The following is a 24,199-nucleotide window of genomic DNA, read 5'->3' as shown; positions in this document are numbered from 1 at the left end:
GCAGAGAATGAAGAGATTAGACTTTATTCATGAACAACTGATTAAGGAAGGACATTCAATTCAAACGTTTAAGGATGTCGAATCTGCCATGCACGAATACTTCCTCGTTTATGGGAAAAAACTAGACCCAATACCGAGACCAACAATGAGTCAGTTTTATACACCGTCAGAGGAACAAAAGAACCGAGAGATCACATTTATCATGTTGGGTTTGAGTTCTCTATTGATTTTCAGCTATACCATGCATAAGTCAGAGGAGTGACAGCTGTGGCTAGGAGCGATCTATAAATAGCCTAATCAATATCTCACAGTGTAGCTGTGATTTGCATTTAGACAAATGATATGATAGATGTATATACCATGAATAACTGCAAGTTTACACTCATGGGTAAGACTACCCTATGTAACCGACGCTCTGTTGATTTTTACTGCGGCATACACAACTATTACATCAGGCGCGGAAACATCAACTATACGTGTTCTGAATGCGGGATAGGGGTCAAAGGTCGTTATTGTTTATGCAAGAAACACGGTGCTGATAGGATCAGGAACCAGATTATTTATGCTAGGAAGAGAGATTACATCAATGAGAGGAATAGGTTGGGGAGAATACGTATTTAGATATATGAAAACAACCAATTAGACATTTGTCTCATTTTGCATATACCATTCAACCACAATGGTTTTTGTCAGAGAATTAAAAGCTATGGCAAAGCAAAGTGGACTGCGTGGATATTCTCGTATGAGAAAAGCTGAATTGATTGATTTACTCGGTTTGGAATACAACAGACCCGAGACTGTTAGAGAACTCAAAGTTCGAGCGAGAAACAGTGGGCTGAGAGGTTATTCTCGAATGAGAAGAGCTGAATTGATCGCTTTACTAGATAATAATCAACCTATTGATAATGATATTCAACCTAATAATGTTGATATTCAACATAATAATGATAATGATAATCAACATCAAGAATTAATATTTGTACCCACATCCGCCGGCGTTGGTAAATATCTAAGAGGTTGGAAGATGGATATTAATTCCAACATGGATGTTAACGATATTAAGCCCATCATATGGAGTAAAATTAACGAGGAATTAGATGATTTACATAGTATTAAATACCAGCTGACGATTAAAATGACATTGAGTAAAAGTAACACAGACGATAGCACCGAATATACCGAACCATATTTCCGTAGCAATCAAGAAGTTATAACCGAATCCGATACTATAAACTCATCATTAGATACATCAATTCAGAGGATACAGGAAACTTTAGAACGCTGGACTAATAGAGGTTCTGGTTGGGGTGTGGATAAAATCGATAGTTTATATTTAGATATAGCAAATTATATGCCTTTCAAAGGTGGATCTTATATAGATTTACCCCCGTATTATAAGAAGAAAAAAGCCATAATTAACGTAAAAAATAAATCCGATGACTGTTTAAGAATGATGATAAGATCTGCATTGTTCCCCGTAGACAAGCATCCGGATAGACCTTCTAGCTATCCCCAAAACGATGGACTCAACTTCGATGGTATAGACGAACCTACACCAATATCACAAATTGATAAGGTGGAAAAGCAAAATAATTTAGCTATAAATGTTTTCGGACATTCTAAAGGAATTGTTGTACACAGGATAAGCTCCGCTCCGGAAAATATCCCCAGAATCAATTCATTTCTGATCGAAAAAGATGGAAAATATCATTATACGTGGATAAAGAGTTTAAACAGGCTGCTATACGATCAAACTAAATATGAGGGAAAGAAATATTTCTGTGAAAGATGCCTACATGGGTACAGCAGACAAGATCTGTTAGAAGCGCATAAAGAAGACTGTAGAGGTGTTGGACAGAATGCTATCAGGATCGATATGCCTAAAGAAGGAAAAAATATATTAAAATTTGAACATTATTGTAATCAAATGCCAGTACCGAACGTAATTTACGCCGACTTCGAAGCGCTTATCAAACCCATAGAAAATACCAACCGTAGCAATACTGATAATAGTTTTACGTACAAAACTCAAGAACATATTCCTTGTGGGTTTGGATATATAGTTGTAAGGTATGATGGGAAAACAAACCCGCCCGTGATTTACAGAGGTCCCGATGCAGCGGGAAAGTTCCTAGAATATCTACAAAATGAAGAGAGAATAATCAGGGAAAAATTATCGTGTAAGATACCCATGCGTATGACGAGGGATGATTGGAGGGTCCATAAGAAGTCAACGAGTTGTCACGTTTGTAACAAACCCCTGGATGGGGATTCCGTAAGAGATCATTGTCACGTCACGGGTAATTATCGGGGAGCCGCTCATAACGAGTGTAACTTGAAACTAAAAATGAACTCTCAAACAATACCCATCCCCGTTGTGTTTCATAACGTTAGGGGATACGATTCACATCTCATTATGCAAGCTATCTCGAAGACCGACGGCGGTTTAACGTGCATTCCTAATAATATGGAAAAATACATATCGTTCTCGTTGACTAAACCTATACATTATAGGGACAAGGATGGGAAATCTAGAACAAAGCAAAGTAATGGGCTTAGATTCATAGACTCCGTACAGTTTCTGTTATCTTCCCTGGACAATTTAGCTAATGCGAACAATCCCGATGACTTCGCGATAACAAATAAATATACCGATAAGATAACTCGTCATTTGTTGCTGAGAAAAGGTGTATATCCTTACGAATATATGGATGATTGGTCTAGATTCGAAGAAACTGAATTACCACCCCTCGAATCATTCTATAGTAACTTAACAGAATCTAGAATAACGGATGCCGATTATGAACACGCTCTGACGGTGTGGGATAAATTAGGTTGTAAGAATTTAGGCGATTATCACGATCTGTACTTAAAAACCGATGTACTGTTACTCGCCGATATATTCGAGATATTTAGAAAGACATGTTCAAACAATACGGCTTGGACCCGGCATGGTACTATTCCAGTCCCGGACTATCGTGGGATGCATTGTTGAAGAAGACCGGCGTAGAACTAAAACTACTCACAGATTACGATATGCACTTGTTTATTGAGAAAGGATTAAGAGGTGGTATATCGATGGCAGCTAAAAGGTATTCTAAGGCTAATAATAAATTAGTGGAAGGATACGATCCGAGTAAACCCGACACCCACATATTATATCTCGACGCTAACAATTTGTACGGATGGGCTATGAGTCAACCTTTACCCACGGGTGGTTTTGAATGGGTCGATGATATTAATGTGAATAATATCCATAATATCTATAATAATAATATCGAAGTGAATAAAGGGTACATACTAGAAGTTGACTTGGAATATCCAAGTTCGTTACATAAAGATCATAACAGTTATCCGCTAGCTCCCGAAAGATTAATGGTTAATAAAGATTGGATGTCGGAATATCAACGCTCCTTGATGGGTAATAGTAGGTTAGCTAACGTAGAAAAACTCGTACCAAATTTGATGGATAAAACAAAATATATAGTTCACTACAGAAATCTCCAGTTGTATCTATCGTTAGGTATGAAACTTAAGAAAATACACAGAGTTCTAAAGTTTGATCAAAGCCCTTGGATGGAGCCCTATATAAGGTTGAACACAGATTTAAGAAAGATAGCTACCAGCGATTTCGAAAAGAATCTGTATAAGCTCATGAATAACTCAGTATTTGGTAAAACTATGGAGAATCTAAGGAAGCGTGTTGATGTTAAATTAGTCAGATCTAATGAGGAAGAAAGACTCAGGAAACTTATAGCCAGTCCGGCTTTTAACAGAAGCAAGATATTCGATAACGACTTAGCCGCGTTGCATATGCAGAAGAGTAATATAAAATTCAACAGACCGGTGTACGTCGGTATCAGTATTCTCGACTTGTCAAAACACTTAATGTATGACTTTTATTACAACGAACTTAAGAAGCAATACGGCGATAGATGCGAGGTGTTATATACCGACACAGATTCTTTGTTGATGGCAATACAAACCGAGGATGTGTATAAAGATATGGCAGAAAAATTAGATATGTACGACACGAGCGATTACCCAAAAGATAATCCACTGCACAGCGTTGTAAATAAAAAGGTGTTAGGTAAGATGAAGGATGAATGTGCTGGGACCCCTATAGCGGAGTATGTAGGATTAAGACCTAAGATGTATTCTATAAAGAAGTCCGATAATGGAGAGATAAGAAAAGCCAAGGGCGTTAAGAAGTATGTTGTAAAAAAGCATATCAAACACGAACAGTATAAAGAATCATTATTCAACGGTAGAACGTTCAAACACGAGATGAACTCTTTAAGAAGTTACAATCATAGGATATATGGATTAAGAATGAACAAGACATCATTATCCCCCTTAGATACAAAGAGATGGATTGATAATGATGGTGTAACTACCTATGCTTGTGGTTATGGTGGTAATACCGTACCGTCGGGAACTATGAACAACTCTTCTCGTACAAATGCCCTACCCGGTCCATCTTGAAGATAATAAAGAATAGGCTCTCCTTCTTTCGTAACCAATCGACTAATGTTATACGTCTTAAGGGACCATATGGGTTCGGTTGCGCGACGTAGGCCTCCTTCGAGTTCACCTGCCTGGTATAAATATCTTACCCTTACTCTATCCGGAAGTTTTAGTTCTTTGCCTCTCCTCGGTGCTGAAGATTCGGAAGTCACGGATTTCATTTTAATAGCATCGGATGGTTTCTTCCCTATTAATCTCGTCACTTCATTATTCAGCGCTGATACAACGGCTGATAATCGTGTCACCCATTCGGTTGATCTCAATCGTTCCGATTTCATTTCGATCCCATACTGATAGCCAAACAAACGTTCCGCTAATGTCCGGTTAAATCTTTCGACGATAGCTTGACTGCGGTGGGCCTCTCTTTCACCACGGACGATTTCGACATCATGCTTTGTTAACAGTTTAGTTACCGATCCCATAAACTCGCGACCGGGATCTACTTGAAATAGCTTAGGCCATTTTAGCGGTCCGCGTTTATATATGCGACTCAGTGCATTAGCTACCTCCGTTGATTCTTTCGAGGTTAATGGCTCAGCCTCTTTGTATCGACTAGCCACATCCACTACTGTTAAAGCGTATTTATACGTTTTGCGTTTTACCTTATCGTGGGGAAGAAACAAGAGGTCAGCCTGATGAACTTCATTCGTCGTAAAAATATCAAACTTCTTCCTCGGTATATAACGCGGTGCCGGTAAATATATTTGCCACAACGCTTGTTTCTTTAACCAATCCTTGGCCACATCTTTAGATACTTTAGCCGCGGTGGCTAATTTTTTTATTGCTCCTACACCTTTCCAATATCCTCGTGGGCTATAGTAAATTTTATCCATTATTAATTAATATTGATATTTCTTTTAAAACGACTTTCGTTGAATCGCATCATCATTTTTATACTAATAGAAGCATTGATTGGTCCCAGGTATTGGTGAGCTAGGGTCAATTTAACTTAATCTCATGACTATCGTTAAATCGCATAATCATTTTGGCATAAAAAATCCCCCCTGTAGTAGCAGTATAGGTATATAAATCTGGCTCCAGTGGAAGTGGTCCAGAACCCCTATTACCTATACTACTGCTGCCCGTGGATTTGTTGCTAATCATTTAGGACACCGCTACCAGGGTTTCTCATACAACGCTAACATACAGTAGTTTGGTTTAATATTTGTCACAATGTTTATGGGTGATTGAGTTAACGTCTAAATATTATTTCCCTGAATGTAGCTCGTATCAATCAATTTTACACATACACGTGTTGGGAGTCCTGATCTATCACGCCCCAAACCATATTGTCACTAGAGCCGACTGAACGCGATCAGATGAACGTGGTTTCGGTGTGCGTGCTGGCTGTATGTGTGGCATCGTACCTCGACGTTGTGATTCGTCCTCATGCTGTCATGCCCCGGTTTTTGTCTTCCATACTGGAGTGAAACGTCTGGTATTTCATTGTTGATTCCGTGTTCGGTTTAATATCGCACATAGCAATATCCCAGCTATATGTTAATAACCTATATCAGCTACATACTTAAATGATCGAGTCTGGACCAGACAATCCAGTGATTGACATTATGAGTATTGATCTTCGCATTTTGGATACGATGCCATTCACCAACCAAGTCAGCGAGCAGGACCTCCAGATCCCGTTAGTCAATGGGTTGCTTAAGATAAATTCTAACCCGGATCTTCACGGGGATGGGTTGCACCAGAAAACACATTAGTACATGACAGAAATCTATAAGAATGTGTTTCTGCTATTAATTGTATTTAACATTGCAATATCATGTGTGCTACAATGATACAATCTCCGGAACCTGATAGGGTTGTTTTGTACTCCAAGGATCCGTTCTCTCGGATGGTTGTGGGTTTGAACCTAGTTGTGTCGGTAACAGGTCCACCAGGGTTGAAGTTCATTTTTAAATAGCACATTGCATCGAACACTGATGCGTCAAATTTGGAAATGTCCCCCATATGTCTGCCATAAAACCTTGGAAGCTTTACTAATGCCTTGGAAGTTGAAACCCGGATCAAATAGCGTTTATGCAAGAGTGTGAAATGTTCGTAGAAAGAGCATGCTCGATTGTATCTAAAACAATCGTGCGATGGAGCTGAAGCTGGAGTGCCTGGAATATTGCTCGACATAAAGAGAAAGTCGACTATTGAACAGTTGAAGTCACCTTCTTATAGCACTTTCATGTGAGGAATCTATTATCACAATCTGAATATGAAATAGATGAGGTGGTTTCACAAGTTTCTTTTATTTCTATTTCAGAAAGATAAAGTAGTGGAAGGGAATTGGCTGTCTGTTTGACCATTATTGAATGACATCAGAGTATCGACATCCACGAAGCTTGATATAAGTAAGTACTGTTGAATATGTATATGTTCTTCTTGGTCTGAAATTATCTAATATTCAAAATTTTAAAAAGCCACAATAATATCTATGTTTTATTTAACATAATTAAATGTACAGGTAACCATGATGATAACTAGCAACAAATATACAACATTCATCAATACAATTTCATTAATACTCCATGCACCAATCCACCCTTAAAAATAACAAAGTGGGTTTCAGTGATTTCCAAATTTTTCTTTTGAACATTGTATATATGTAGTTGATGACATAATCTGTCAGTGCCTTTCATAGTTTCATGAAGATTCTCTCTCACCCCTCAGTTATATATCTCAGCTACTAAATATTTCTTTGCTGTTAAAATTCACAAGATATATGGACGAACTTTACAATGTTGCAAAAGACCTTCACATGTCGCGTTCGCCAACATTCGTTGTAGGGAAACGCGTGCATATAATACGACAAAGATATGGTTAGATAGGAAGCGATACTTCATGTTTAAAAGTGTGATCATGATATTCAGACATTAAGGTCAACATTAACTGCCGATTGCAAAACGTCAACCTGGTGACAAGGAACGGATGATCAGCTAATCGCACCGCCTCACTTCAAACGACTATTGATTTGTTTACACTTACAATGTAAGCAGTCGTGGTCATCCCCGATGTATCATTGATATCACGGAAGATATATTTCAGGACATTACATGAGATATATCATTGTTTAGGCAAAAGGATATGCTGCTCATACACCAGGGTGAACGTTACTGATAGTGTCAGCTATTCCGGTTACCTGTCAATAGGTGTGATAGTAAGGGACATGAATGCATAATATATATCTATGAATGTGATGACCACCCACTGATCATGTAACAAATGAAACTATAATGATTTTAGGGTGCCGCATTAGATTCAGGAGTTTCACTATATTATGTCCATTCTGTATTAATTTGGCACAATAAATATCCACTGTATGGATCCACTAATTACACAGTGATTAAACCACTGAGATCACCGTTTAATGAGTGTTATTTTTCTGGAATAATTCTACGGAGTCCTTAATGTACAGCATCAATAAAATGGATGCTGTAAATGCCATAGACGAATTTCGAGGGCAATTGTAATCAAAGCCCAGGAATTCCATTGCTCTATGCTTTGATAATTAATTGCCATGAACTCCGCTTGCCTCTTTCCATTTCTTCATATTTTGATTGATGTCGTGAGACGGCACCCTCCCGTTTTGTTCCAGTATCTCTCTCGTTATTTCAAACACATTAGTCTTCATACGATTAGGTTGGGTTGACTTGCTGTCATCTGTTTTACCAGAAGCCGATGACATGTGTTTTATCACCGACAGGGTTGGTGTCATGGAGCTGATGGTGCTCCATGCTGTCCTCACATGCCCTTCTCCTGGAGCCTCTATTGGCGTCAGTCGCCGTGGCTTTGTGTGAAGCAAGGAGCCAGCAGGGGCTGTGCTGCCGGTATATGTTCCTGGGATACCGAGGGCTTCAGCAAACTCAGAATCAGGAAAATCGTCGAGGCTTTTGCCTACTTTCATCTGAAACAGAAAAATGGAATTTTGGCTTGCGAGAAATACCTGAAGATACCAAACAAAAGATGGTAGATTTGGAATGTATAAACTTACACTACATAACATAAAAGGATCTCCAAAACGGAGAGATTCGAATAAGAGTAAAACGAGGGTTGAAAAATAGATTTGTATCTTTCGAAATACTTGCATTTACATCTCCATTAGACAGATCTCCATTGCCGAAGGACGCGCAGGTGACCATTTGCCCTCAATATGATGCTAGGCATGTCAGCAGTTTACATCGTTCGCCCGAGTGTCACAAAAATGCCAAATGTCTACGGTCTGTGTCTCTGTGACTTTACTGAATTATTGTTCAAAACTCACAAAACACCTCTTTTTGATTAATAGGATTAATAAAATGTAATGATATCATGATAACGTTCGTTTCTAGTCTTGAGATGTGTGGATACGTTTTATACGTTATGTACAGCGTGTACAGAAAAAAAGACGTTTATTTACCTAAAAGACGATCGCCAAAGATTGCGTTGGTTCATTAAATTTAGTTGCATCGTTTTATCACCAATACTATTTTGCTGCTTTTTCCAATTTCTGAACCTTAAATCACGTCCTATATTCGTCCCAAAATATATTGTGTTAACGACTATTGAGTGTCCCCGATATCGTGAACTATTCTCGATAATTATTTGACCAACCCTGTTGATATAACTACCCGTCTGCATTGTTTGGGCAATACAGCATAATAGTTGTATTGACGACCGGTTTAGAATACGTTTTCTGTAAGTTGAATGGCTGGTAGTAACAAAGACATTTATTCATTCTTTATGTTCAGAAGACATACTGTGCGTCGCAGGGCAGTCCTTTCTTTCAAACACGCACACACTCCGTACACAATGTACATACTCCCCGTGAATCACGATTCATGGGCGAATACATTGAATGTTGTACCTCATGCAATGAGATATGGATTTATAGAACTACTGAATCTGATTACACATATACGTCATAACTTTCAATTGGTGAAATATTACGAGTATGAACCTGCTGGCCATGTATCGTGAAGAAATGTCAGGAGTGGTAACGAGCGACAGTGTTTGTGTAATGCATTACCCACAACAGTCACACAGACAACACACGTACTTGCAAATACACATGCTATTTCCGGAATGGGTATACTGCACTTAGTAAACATACGCATACATCTCTGTTAGTGTTCTCCATACATCCACCCTGTGTGGCAATGTCTTAAAACTCATATTTAGTTTTACGAGTAACCAACAGCAAAACCTTTATGGAGCCTATTTTGAAGGACAGACACTTAGTATTCTGGTTGTTTTCAAAATATAATTGATTCAAAATATATTTTATCACAATATTTTACTAGAATAGAGAATTGTTTTCTGGATAACCTGGATGTCCTGATAAAATATGTTTCCGGTTTGCACCTTATGTCTCAGGACACAACTGCGTGTTTTGAAGCAGGGACAGAACAAAACTGCCTCTATCCACCATCCCATTCCCCCAGCCCCTAATCCCCTCGCTAGAACATTAGATGGAGGGTCCCTGATCCATCCAGAAATCACAAGAACTGTTAAATAGCAAAATGTCAATTGAAATAATCGTAAGTGTAATAAAAAAACGTTCAAAACACGTTTTGCTCGAATTTCCGATAGATTTGTTTACCAAGGTCTGTCGAAACAGATACAACGTTCCCCTGAGCGCACAAAGAAACAGTTTAGATAATAAATATTACTGCATAACATTTCCTCATCGATAGTAAATAAGGAATTTTTCGGTTTACATGCCTCGTTTTTCTTCTGCTTCTTTTTACAGCAAATACATAGAAGTATCAGCAAGAGGAGGACGAGCAGCACAACGCCTATTGTGAGGCCGACTGTTCCCCCTGGGCTCAAGCCATCTGGAAATGTGAAACAATGATCAAGTAATTAATATTATTACATAATGTATAATTAAAGATCTCCAATTATGTTATTTACAGGTTACATTGTTAATAGAGACGCCTTACATGTTGTTTAACATGAACATCTTAAGTACAACATTCCTTCGTTCCAAATTAAACAAGTAGTTCTGATATTAAATATCAAGTATATGTTTGAAGTTGTATTTTGAATGCGTGACCGGTCATTAATAACCATGACCATCATTTGACAAATAACTTCTCAAATGTTCCACAGATCGATACCTGTAATCAGATCGATACCAGTGTATGACGAATGTGACATTTTCCAAATACTTATTGATTGTTTTCTAATATACAGAAACCTGAGCCATAATTTGGTGGAGGTTAACCACGAACATTTAAACAAATCGCATTATGTAATTCAAACGCTTGGCAATATATTTGCTACCTACCTGACTGGTCGTCATCATCCCTGTGCCTGCCACGGTTTTGGGGCTTACCAATTGTTGATGTCGGAGATGAAGTTGTAGTGGTTTCTGGACACGTTGGGACAGTCGGGGCAACTGTTAGCATTGACGTCCCACATTGCACCTCTAGGCTGGCTTGATAGTGCGTGGCTGTATATAATTGACATTTATACATAGACATTGACTGCTAGTTACGTTCCAACTTCCAATTTACAATCCTTGCCCACAGAAATAACCAAAATATTGTTTTGTCTGTGCTCCATGCTCCAGAGGGGCGTTGAGAAGTAAATAAAAATAATGAAAGAAAAACATGTCTTTGGTTGAGAATACAACCGATAAACTGACTGAAAGTTTTAAAGACAAGATAAACAGGGTTTGAAATCGAAAGAATAGCAATCATATACTTGAGATCTAACTTCATTATCTTTTAACTCGAACGAGTGAACGCTTATGGCCGTGCGTTTTTAGGTGAAACCTCCTGAGCTTTTCATGCTACCGCGATGTGCAATGTTACTTGATACTGTCTGTATGCCTCCATTATTGTACGAGAGAAATGCGTCAGTAATAAGTGGCTCATGGTGGTAATCCGTCATTGTATTTGTTCGTCAGCAATAAATCTAGAATCTTTTCATTATCTGATCGACCAGGTCGTTTTCGACATAAGAACAGCGATATGATAGGATATTGCGTCTTCTTCACAAGGGACACAACTCATGCCCTACAGGGATTGCGCCAAGATTGAGCCACGAAAAGTAGGCTTGAAATGGCAAGGGTGGAAACTTGCCTTTGATATAGGATAGTGAACACTCTTACCTCAGGAAGATGTGAGCGGGACTGTAATTTAGGACCGACGGGCGATGAGTCAAATAATACAGATGGCCTAACGTGGTATTGAAATATGTTGCGGGTCGAAGTGGAAATGAATGGTACTTTATCTCAAGGGTAACATATACAAGTACCCTGATTATTCTACAGGCAATGAACCATACAACTCTGGTGGGTTGTAAATAATCGAGTCTGTACCTGACATTCCACTGACTGATATCATGCGCATCGATCTGTGCAATTGGGATACGACGATATGCGTCAACCAAGTCACCGAGCCTGACCATCCGATGCTGTTAGTCGCCTACTTACGAAAAGCATAGTCGCCTCTTATGTAAAGCATGGGTTTCCGAAGGCCTATTCTCCACCCGTATCTTCACGAGTATATGTCCAGTGTATATTTCAATAGCGATTATCCCTATCAAAGATTTAGTGTATATATTAAGCTGATTATATTTCTTACCATGAAATTGAATCCATACGCGCCCACTGTTAGTTGATAAGTTACTTCTTAAGTTGACTGTTATGAAATGTGCTCTGCTGGTATACAATGTACCAGAGCTGTAGTTCATGTTGTAGCGACAGTCTATTCTGTTACGAGAGCTACCGTCCATGATGTCTATGTACTGCTGACAGGCTCCACCGGCGTCGTATTTAAAATCCAGATGTAATGATGTCACAGCTATAGATGAATCACAGGACGATGTGACACTGCACGTGCTGTCAGTGTTTGGGTTTATGCCTGAAGACGGATATCCCTCATTCTGGATGGTAACATTCTTTCCGTTTTTAGATGCATTTGACGGAATAGATATGATGTCGGATGCTGGAATAAATGCCGTTTACAATGCATGGATGTATAAGTATGTGTCTGCAGTGGGTACGCAATATATATCATTCTTAAGTGTTAAACCATTTAGAAAGTTGAACACATTGCAGCTGACCGTGCCCGTGATCCTGTCTCATACCAGATTGATGTGCACCAAACCATAGTACCACAACGACTAATGTTAGATTGTATTACATTTTAGTGAATGAGCAAGGTTGATGCCTCTCCTCGCTATATTTCAGCAGTATATGACGGCGGGGACATTACAATGACCTTTGTATTGATATATGACTGTTTGATACTTCGGTTATTCCGGCAACACGTTTGGAAAAGAGGAGGAACAAACTATTCATATCCATCAATCAGTATATACCTACACATTATGATATGCTTACATTTATTTTCCGTGTTTGATAGTTTGACGGATGACATCTCACATTCGATATATTTTGTGTAGAGAGATATGATAATGTTCGGATTGTTTAACTCAAACGCTATGATGTATTTGAACTTACTTGCTATACAACGATAATTCATCAGCATGTAATTTGATCTTTCCAGATATCCAGTCCCATTGCATGTTGTATCCTGCCATGCTACCTTCTTGGTACAATAGGACGCCCCGGCACAGACGGTGTGGTAGTCACTGATGCCCCTGTAGTCCATCACACAGTCTTCAGGGTTCTTTGAGCAACACATCTGCCTGCTCGCCACTACACTGGTTGTATACTCTTGGGGGCAGTTGGAAGACACTTTCTTGGCAATAGCATACAAGTTATCTACGGCGATGACTTTGTCCGAATCACATCTGGGGATTAGGAAATCGTCCGCTGTGTTGCCATAACAACCAACAGCCTCGAGCGACACTGAAAAAGAGTGTAGTAGTTAGAGTTGTATTTGTAACTCAAACTAACATGATTGTGATGCAAATATGCTTCTTGTATTGTTACATAGCAGTGTAATTTATTGTTAAACAGTGTTGTGATTAAGGAAGAGAATATATGGATGTCAACTTCTTTATTTTGAGGAACACAATGACACCCGATGAAGGAGAAAGCATATACTCCGATACGTTGTGTTCCTCATAACAAAGAAGCTGACATCCATATATTCTCTTCCTTTTGTGTATCACTTCTAAATGCCTTGCAAAGAAGTGTTGTGATTGTGTTACATTGTGGAAGTTCATAGCATCGTGTTTTGACAATAGTTAGTTGTCAAGAACGTTGTACTATCTAATGTAAGCAGTGGTATGGAAGTTACTATATTTTGATGCTTTTGAGGTCAAGTTTAATCTGGAACCATCTAAAACATATATAGATAAATCCAACACGGGTCTGGAATCTTCTGGAACAGCCAGACTATTCCAGTATGGTACAGAACCTTCTAGAAGTGATTAAGACCATATACACGTGAGGGGGCATGCACATGACTCTCTCATTTCACGGGGGCACGGGTGGCCCAGTCGTCAAAGGCGTCGCGATTCGCTGTGCAGAGTTGCGTCCCTTGGGCACGCCAGAAACCTATGATTGTGGGTTCGCCCCGATTATGTTTCTAGGTTTGTCAGCACCATACCCGTGCTCGTGGGTTTCACCGAAGTGGTAAAAGTCTTAGACCTGTATCACTTCGGGCTTTCCTTCCACATTAAGCTGACACCTCGTGATATAACTGGAATACTGTTAAAAGCGGCGTTAAACCCAACTCACTCACTCAATTTCCTCACACATTACACCAAGACCAGCGGATGTGTGAATTATACAGCCATTGAATTTTGTACTGCCGCCCTCTTGAGTACTGCCATTGTAATTTGCTGTACGGTATTTTGTATCGATTTGTAAATATAGTTAATTTGGTACTACAATTGTTAATTTGTATCATTTATTTGTTGCTTGTTCGTTTCACACTGACTTCCTTTACGTATAAATTGATGGGTCAACTTATTTTTTTCAATTTGGAGGTCGACACGTAACAGTATGGAGTACAAATAACTATTTACCGAAATGGGAAATCTCATTAGTCAAAATGAGCGAGTCTAGAAATGTTGAGTGAAAGAATCGTGACTAACTGTGAAAGTGTTGATATCGGCCGATACAGTGAATGTGGTGTTTAAGAGTGGCTATTGTGGCAAAGGTATACATAGTGATAAGGGCGAGAGTTGTGAGTACGGCATTGCTGTTACAATTGTATAAATGTGATGTGTTAATAAGTGAGGGAATCGGTCGGAACATGGACACTACATACACCTGGAACATTTTGTTGTATATGTACAGATGTGTTATGGTTCAAACGGTTCAAATAAGACGAATGATAACTCTACACATATCTCGTCAAAACGTTATATTACACCGTGTAATATATAATAATATCAAGAAATCCATACCTGCACAATGTAAGTACGAAGACAAGGTCACCATACAAAGACAAAACGTATTCATTATCATTCGTAGATCTATCCGGAACAGAAACCAAACACCCTTCAGAGGAGGTCTGTCGCTCCAAATGTGCGAGACCGAATACGTCTTTATGAGCGCATGGTTACCCACGAATGTCGATCTATCAAAGTACGTCTTACAATCAATATTGAATATACCATGTGATCATAATACGCTGTATTGATAGTTGTATAGATATGCTTGACACAGCCAACAAATGAGGTATATATACTGGGGCAACTCCGCAAGTTGGTAGAGAACTTTGGTCTCGTCAATTAGCATGCAAGATAGTTAGTTGAAAGGATATCAGAATGCATTCAACCATGTGAACGTATGACGTAAGGCTGGATTCAAAGGAACTGATGTTTACATTCACATATCGATTACATGATTTGCATATCGCATAGATTTATTTGCCAACTATTTATGCCACATTGGGCATTGCGCTTATTAATGTGCATGACACCAGATATGACCATATAGTTGTATCGTTCAGCACACATTGGGTTATGACTACATGTCAGTCTCTAGAGTGTATTATAATAAATACTACCATAAAAATGTCATGCGTAAATAAAGCGTCGGGTCCTGATAGGATGAGTCACAAGTTATCCATAGTTGTTCCACATAGGCCTCGACCAAAAATACAGATTATGTAAATATTGTATGTCGATATCGTTAGAACGATTAAAAACGAATATCAATTCTTTACTGGCAAAAGACTAATCTACATTGATTCTAATTATTCCATAAAACTTTCAATTGACGTTTTTGTAAATCTTATGTTTTCTAATTGTAACTTTACAACTGTACAGCTATCAAAATACATATTGAAAACAAGGAAGCTTCATAAGTCCCTTCATCAATAATAATATCATGTGTTCTATGTTATATGTTAGTAAAATGTTTATGTACTGATGTGTTGTATACAGGCTCTGGTCTTTGAAACTGAAAATAAATCATATCTCACTTGAAAAGATTAATTCCAATGTATCGAAGTTGAATAAATGGGAGAAAACCTAGCTCATTTGTTTCAACTCCCGTAAAACTCTCACACAAAAATAGAATATATATATAAAGGCTTTTGAATAATTATCAAAATATATCTATTGTTTAAATTCCAACACATATTAGAATTATTTCAGACATCAAGTGGCCTTCCCACATAGACTGGTGTATTGGGTATACTGCAGACTGGTTTGTTCTGTGACGAAATGTATAATAATATTATAAAAAGATAAATACTGATCATGACATGTACAATATTTATTCGACCACAAATTGATTTTGCATGCGATGTATATGTGCTTGTATGCAACAACATTATCAAAACTCGAGCAACTCTTCTCATTGTCACACTTTTATGAATAAAATATGTTTTAAAAATCCTTTTCACTGCATTTACTCAGATGTGTTTCGAATTTAAGTTTTGAATTAAAATGTAATTTAAATTATAGTACCAGCGTAAATTGCATTTCCAGGCAAATAACTGAAAAAGGTTGTCCGGGATGTTGTGTTTAACATTCTTTTGATGAAAATGCAATAGTTATACACGGTTTAAACGACATATTTTGCTTCACTTGTACGAATTAAGAGCAATACCATTTAATGCCCGTTAGTGTCAAAGGGACTGTGGAACTGTCGTTAAAGTCATAACACAACCACAAAATCATTGGCTTCTTCTGTTGACAAAATAAAACAATTTCACAATTCTTCATCTGCAACATGATCGGTTGCGCTCTTTTTCTTCTTTTTTTTCTTCTTTTTCCTAGTTTCACCTTCTGTAGCACTGCAGTCATCTTCATTAATTTTGTCTCTCTTCCGCTTCTTTTTTTTACTCTTCCTTTCTGGCTGCATATGTTCACCCTGTTCCACATCTCCCGCAACGGTGTCGTTAACAACATGACCATTTAGCGATGCTGCCCTTGATGATGGCAGCACACTGTGTAGTACAGGAGCTGTTGGTTGTCCAGCTACTCGAACTGCAGGAAGTGTTGTCCGACCACCACTCGGTTTATTCTGTATTCTGGGATCGTCGAACCTCCAAAGATCCTTTGGAACACGATCATTTGAAGAAGCGCGCATATTTTCTGTTTGTCTGGGCGACCATTGCGAGTATATCGATATCAGCAGTCCTTGCACTGGTGCAGTCTGTGTAGTTATCTCCGGCTCTGGGCCATAGAGGTAAGTAGGCAGTCCATCACTGTCCTTCCGATCTGTCGCGGTAGCTAGGTCTACCTGTACAACGAATTGACAAGTTGTCAAGTTGATTCACTATCAATTTCACTTTACGAAAAATAGAATTATAATATAATTTTGAAAACACATTCTGAGAAGTAGTTGATTTAGTAAATGTTATTATACACAAAAATACTATTCTGAGGCGAATGGTCCGTGATGACGGGGTACATCTCACAAATGAGATATGTTTCCAAGTTTTATGAACTTATCAGCCCTTGTGACCATCTGATCCTTGTTCTTAGGCAAGCGAGAGTTAATAGAGTTTACAACAGTGTCAAATTGGAAGCTACGAAAGTTTAGAAAAGAAATGGAATCAAACCTTGTTCGCACTCTTTTTCTTCAGGAAAAAACAAGTAAGTAGTGCCACGAAACCTATCAATGCAAGTACTCCTGTGACGAGTAATCCTATCTGCCAGTTTTCTGAAAGTGGAAGGGAGATGTATGTTCATGTTACATAAATGGAAACTGGACAATTGTGTAGATTGTGTAGGTGGGACTAAAGTTCATAAACTTTGCATTTCCTCCTTCATTGCGGGTTGTGTGCCATGCTATATTCCTTTTATCATATCTGTCAGCGGATACGTCAAACATATCTGTCAAACATAAATCAGTTGAAGGGACAATTCTGAGCGAAATTATCAGTAGGAGGTTCAACACCAAGTCCTGTATACATGCTACATATTGAGAAAATCAGGTACGTGACTAACAATCGATTCTATTTGTTTGTAAGAACGAGTGGCACACACGTATCGAATTTTGATAATATTATTCAAATGCCTATATCAATCGGCACCAGTCAATGCTTACGCATAGGCTTTCCGGGGATGCTGGAAAATGTCCTTTCCGACGTTGACAACATATGAGATAATGCTGTAGTTGTTGACGCTGGTTTTGATGTCGTTGACAGCGTTCTAGTTGTGTAAACAGGGCATTCGTCTACAGGCGGAGGTGTAGAAACTGCAGACGACCCACATCGCAGGTCCATGATCGAATATGGATTTGAACCTTATGAAAAGTAACATTATGGCCGTCAACTAAACCTGATATAAGTGTTCAGTACACAATACAAACATTCATAAAGTTATTTCTAAAATTAAATATTTAATCATCAATTCAATTCCGAAGTTCATCGTGTCCGTACCTTGTGGGCTACGACTAAATCTTCTATTTAAAGGTATTTGATAAGAAACAATGTAAACCCTTGCGCTATATATTACCTCTAACCTCTATCCACAGCTTCCCCTTGTCGCCAGGCACGAGGGTAGTAAACTCAAAAAAAAGGAAATGGCTGGTGCTTGTGTACAGATCTTTAAAAGCAAAATCGGCACCGTTGTTCTGTGAACAGTTTATTATCTGATTCACGCTTCCATCTGTGATATCCAGATGTTGTGAACAGCTGCTGCTAACGTTAAGACTGAGGTGTATGGCAGTTACCACTATGGTGGCATTGCAGGAGGAGGAGACGCTGCAGGATCCTCCTATTTCTGACGAACTAGGATAGCCTTGGTTTTGTACATACACAGCGGATCCTTTCGTTGTACCTGCTTCTGTGTCGCTCACATTGAGGATCAAAGACCCTGTAGACAAATGAACAGACAGTTTTATCAAAAGTTAAAATTCCAACGAAAGTAAGGATACTAAAATTACTGTTAACATATACTATTTTCCGGAAAATAGTGATTCAGGAAAAAACTTTTTGGTTTCCCTAAACTGATATTAACTCTCTTTTTTTTAAATATGCATACACGGAATGTTAGTTGTGATTATTTCCACTGGAGCAGAGTGGGCAATCGGTCTGAAGAGCCAGGTGTTGAGGTCATATCCTGCTTGTGACCAGGTTTTTATTCAGCCTATGAACCAACAACGTTCACGGGCGTTTACGGTGTTGACACAACCCTAGTATACAGTATACCCTGTACACTCAAAAGACCGCCTCCGTGGTCTAGTGGTAGAGCGTCGGCCCGGAGAGCAGAAGGTCCGGGGTTCGATCCCCGGCCGCGTCATACCAAAAGACGTTAAAAGATGGTACTTGTTGTTACCCTGTCTGGCGCTCGGCATTAAGGGGCTAAAATAAAGACTGGTCGGCTCGGAGTCAGTATACTGTGATTGGGTGGGGTATTCAGGTTAAACTACGGACTCACTCATCTGATGGTAGATGACGAGATGATGGAAACCTGAATACGTTCATACATATGTGTCAAAACGTGTGGTGTCACCATGGGCAAGTGACTTTGTTCAAATGTGCCTCTGTTCGCCCAACGGGGAATGGGCACCCGATACTTGAGGTGGACATAAACATCTATATAGCGCCCGTAGGCAGCTTGGGTTGGATACTCCCAAGGGAATTAAGAATGATACCTGGAATGCATACGGATCCACTGGCCGGTGAACAAATAAACCGCATTTAGTCAGATATTAGTACCAGGATAGGTGCGGTATATAAATGCATAAATACAAAATATAATGATAATGATGTCAGACAATTATTATTGCATTCTAATCGCAACAGATATGTTGTCCGTATCCTGAATATATGTCCAAAAGTCATCTATCAAAGTCTAAACTAAATAGAGGAAATGCGTCTAATCATATTTGTGTAAGTCAGTTAGAATCTTTGAACGGGTATTAAAATAGTCTTGTGATATTTGTAAACGTACTTGCAATGCAGTAGAATTCCATCATCATATAATTTGATTTGTCAAGAAAGATAGTAGTATTGCATGTGGTGACAGCCCAAGCTACTTTTTTCTTGCAAGTCTCCAATCCAATGCATTCTGAATGAAACGTCATATCTGAGGCTGTGTAAATCATTTTACAATCCTCTGGCGCTACTCGACAGCATTTCTCCTCATCTCTGTCATCGGGCAGCGCTATTTCGGGACAATGTGTGTTCCGTTCCTTTGCCATTGCAAACACTCCACTGACGGCCATAACGTATGAAGTATTGCATGATGGTATGAGGAAGTCATCTTGAGTATTTCCATAACACCCGGTCGCAGTCTCTAGAGGCCATGGAATGCCATCTGAAAATATCATATGTTCACAAATTGTTAACAACTGTTTCCTCAATCTGTTGAATGAATGGAGGGGTTATAATTGGTCTTCACCAATCTATGCGTGTCGTAAGTGGCGACTAACTTGATCAGATGGTCAGGCTCGCTGACTTGGTTGATGCGTGTCATCGTATTGTCTGGTCCAACCTCTCTTACAGACCACCGTCATATAGCTGGAATATTGCAAGGATAATGAATGACAGATTCGGGTTTAAATGTCTTTGAGACCTGAATACCAACCCTGCCAAACCAACGATTCAATATTAAGATACGCCCATGACGATACTGAACTATCTGGTCAGGTACAATCATAAACGGAGCCGGCACAAAGTCTAACAATCAGACGAAGGATCCAACCATGATATCTATGACATAGTTTCACGTCTTATGATTTTTACACAGCCATAATTCACCTACCACAATGTGTCCGATATATGTCAATAACGAAACAAGAAACTTTCAGTAGAATTACAGCGACATAATCTGATGCGAGGAAACTGCCGTGACACAAATGATAAACAGCACTGTCGGAAATAGCAACTATCTCTAAAAACGATAGTGCTGTAGCTGTTCAAGAACGTTGAATAAATATTATTTCACGTGAAACCAGTTATTTAAAATTGCCATTTGCACTCTTTTATGTTGAGTAAAGTATTTATAATGTAAAATTAATAAGAGTGTATAACAGGTAATTAACCAGCCGTTTTCTCATTTAAGATCAATCTAACCTGTAGCTGTATTCCACATAGTACAGGAATCTTACGTATGTGTTTGTGTGGATATAACGGATATACCACAAACGTGTCTGTTATTGAATTCACTTATTCTCAACACATTGCATTTAAAGTACGCGACGGTGTATGTATGATAATAGTACGTACATGAAACATGAACATGAAAGAATTCAATGTATGTACTTACCCAAATTCTGTACGTATAGAAAAATGACAATCACACCGTAGAACATGTCTGACGAGATTGTAGACGCTACAGTTGTCAATGCATGACAAGTTGATATGATTATCAAGAAACGAGGTTGTAATGAGAGCCTTGTTCACGGGGTGATTGGAGTACCCTTTGTACAGTACATATATCTGGCTGGCACGTCACGAACGCCGCGCTCATTGGTAAGCAATCGTAATTGTCATTATGATACAGTTTACTTGAACAATAACGACTTTGGTCCGAGTGCAACGGACAGTTCAAGGTTAAGCTTTACAACATCGTAAATACGTGTTGAGTTCCACGACTAGTTACATGCATAAAACATAGAACAAACATGGCTGGGCAAGGGACTGAAATAGTTGGTGGTTTGTTTTCACAATTGCTGTGGAAAACGTTGCAGAAAAGGGGCTTTACACCAAACGCCATCCATGAAGATTCTAGGGAAGGATGTCACTTTCTATGCCACCAAAACAAGTTGGGCAGCAGGGTGACAGAGAGGAGCTTGAAGACGAGCCCCGTCCTTGAAGGGCTGTCACATCATCACCAGGAATGATCCAGAGAATCCACGGTATGTTGATGGCCGACGGGCGCATGACTCGGCGTCATATTGCTAGTTCATTAAACATTTCCCAGGAGAGAGACCATTCCGTTATCACAGACACTTTAGTAAAGAAGAAAGAATCAGTTCGTTAGGTTCCAATCTGAAAGCTTGTGACATATAATAGCAGGCACAACATGTCAACATTTGGATAATCTGGCTCTGTTTGAAGCTGATCCAGAAAGTTCGAGCATCAGTTTGTGAACATTGTCGGAACCCGAGGTCACCACGGCCAGCAAAAGAACAATCAAAATAGTAGAAGCATTTGACATGATCACCATCAAAGAAGGCAACGTCTGTCCCATGTGCTGGAAAGGTTATGGGATGCCATGGGTGTCATTGGGGTGAACAATCTTTCAAAAACCCAGACAATACACGGCGCATAGTAAGCTGCACTTTTGGGGCAACTGAAGAATGAAATTAAGACTATGAGACGTGAAGCGAGAAATGGTCGCTGCAAACTACGAGTGTGGTTTTTAAGTACTTCAGAATCCACCTTATCTGTCTCCGATAGACTTCAATCTTTTCCCAGACATTAAGAAAGCTCCAGACGGAAACCATTTTCAAATACAAAACGTTCTCTGAATGGTGGCTATAGTGGCATATAAAAAAACTACTTTACATCCTATATTTTGGGTATGTGACCATGTTGCTTTGCCCAATTGCTTTACTAGACGTAAACAGTTCACCTTGGCCTGGCCCTTGTCCTTCCACGTGCTTGTGTACGATGTTGATAATTCAGACAAATACCTTACAATATGAAATACAAACAAGTAGTACTCTGAATGTAGTGACATTTCCAATTAAGACATAAGAATTATTCCAATCGGGTCACGACTCGTTGTATATTTTTATAAAAATATTAATCGGTTTGTAATGTTTCCACCACAAAAAGAGGTTCGTATATTATTCATATGTGATGTGAAATGGGGTTAAAGGTCGCGTCCAAGATCATTGCACTTATATAGAGACGTACATGCACTTGTGTGGTTGTTTGTGTGTGGCTGCTTGTACTAGTCCGGACTGATGCCAATTTATAGCACACTGAGATACCATGCCGCAGTTTAACATGAATACCCCACTCAGGTACGGTATACTGACTCCGAGCCGACCAGTCCTTGTTTTAGCCCCTTAATGCAGAGCGCCAGACAGGGTAACAACAAGTACCATCTTTGAACTTATTTTGGTATGATACAGCTGGGTATCGAACCCCGGATCTTCCGCTCTCCGGGGGAACGCTTTACCACCAGACCGCGGAGGCGGTCGATCAACAGTCGTTGTCAAGGTGTGAAGACAGAGGTCGTTGCCTACAAGGGGATTTGAACCGATGTCCGTTACTGGCATCCTGGCGAGATATTCTGTATTGAGGCCCCTCTGCGCATTTCGATCAGGTCAATTGTATATTTAGCACTGACTAGTTTACTATCAGTGAGCTAAGCTCTGACTTTTCGTGTCCAGTGTCAATAAATCCTTAAAATTCAATTTGCTTTATCTTTGTCTATGCGCCTCAATGCGTCTGATTGCGTTTTTGCTCAATGTCAAGACTGCGTACGCTATAAAGCCACCTTTTGTCAACAGCGTCGGCTAATCTGTAGGTGCTGTGTTACTCTTGTGTTACCAGTTAAGCACCGTGGCAGTGTCCTAGTTCGCCTCAATGGAGATTCTCTGAAATATGCTCCTCACGTTGGCCGACACTCCATGAAAATCGTGTTCAATATCAAGAAATATAATAGATTCGTAGTTATCATAAGAACAGATCTGCTATGAAGAGTCTATAATATATAACGGTTCCGTATCAGGCCTTGTTTGAATACCATACGTAATCTGCTGCGGCTTACCTGTAACAGGTTAAGATAGCCATGATCTTATGAAGATGTACGTGTGTATACTGGGCGGAGCCAATAGTAATATAATTACACAAACACATGGTTATCTCGACATGACTTTGGAAACCACAATTGGATAAAATACTGACTTCGACCTGTGAAACACAAAAAGGGATTTTATGTCTGTTCCTTCAGCTGGCAATTTGATGGCTTCAGTTTTCTTGGATTCCAAAGAAATCGTACCAGTGGACTTCTTCCCGAAAGAGCAGACCATTAATAGCCAATAGTAAGCTAATCTGCTCATGCCTGCATGACAATATCAATGCTAAATGTTGTGGAAAACTCACTTTAAGGTGGGTTGCCATTGTTCCACCAGGACATTGCCCCTGTGCACAATTCAGTTGTAGTCACGGCGGCAATGCGTCTTTTTACTTTTTACTCATTTAACACCATCCACATATACCAGAGTGTGATATGGGCTACGCAGGTCCATAGTGCAAGAACGCTCGGCTTCAGCCAACTGACCATTGCCAACTACTTCAGCAATACAACCAGACAGGTCACGAAAGGGTAGACCACGTGTAACTGAACCCGTCAACATCGGCGAAATAGACTAGTTTTCTACATTTGAACCCTC

The 24,199-nt window shown here is 39.3% G+C and overlaps 1 protein-coding gene across 2 annotated transcripts; it reads right to left on the bottom strand.

Annotated features, from left to right (window-relative positions):
• Positions 1 to 6,959: 6,959 nt before the first annotated feature.
• Positions 6,960 to 21,872, bottom strand: LOC124152984. 2 transcript variants are annotated; one of them, XR_007218367.1, is made up of 7 exons: positions 21,115 to 21,872; positions 19,798 to 20,163; positions 18,358 to 18,717; positions 17,948 to 18,145; positions 17,460 to 17,560; positions 14,848 to 17,137; positions 13,057 to 13,336 (listed from the first exon to the last, which is right to left on the bottom strand). XR_007218367.1 is itself a non-coding variant. In XM_046526085.2 (6 exons), exons 1-6 carry the CDS (start codon positions 14,906 to 14,908, stop codon positions 8,042 to 8,044), a joined length of 1,449 nt encoding a protein of 482 aa, XP_046382041.2. In that variant the 5' UTR covers positions 14,909 to 16,588; the 3' UTR covers positions 6,960 to 8,041. The 2 variants fall into 2 exon arrangements, 1 of the variants encoding a protein (XP_046382041.2); XM_046526085.2 differs by lacking the exons at positions 17,460 to 17,560; positions 17,948 to 18,145; positions 18,358 to 18,717; positions 19,798 to 20,163; positions 21,115 to 21,872 and adding exons at positions 6,960 to 8,437; positions 10,234 to 10,346; positions 10,802 to 10,966; positions 12,105 to 12,467 and having other exon boundaries at positions 12,986 to 13,336; positions 14,848 to 16,588.
• Positions 21,873 to 24,199: the final 2,327 nt, after the last annotated feature.

This window comes from Haliotis rufescens, unplaced genomic scaffold, assembly GCF_023055435.1.
Source record: "Haliotis rufescens isolate VD_foot unplaced genomic scaffold, xgHalRufe1.0.p SCAF_5, whole genome shotgun sequence".
NCBI classification, from domain to species: domain Eukaryota; kingdom Metazoa; phylum Mollusca; class Gastropoda; order Lepetellida; family Haliotidae; genus Haliotis; species Haliotis rufescens.
This window is presented reverse-complemented; position numbering and strand designations above follow the sequence as displayed.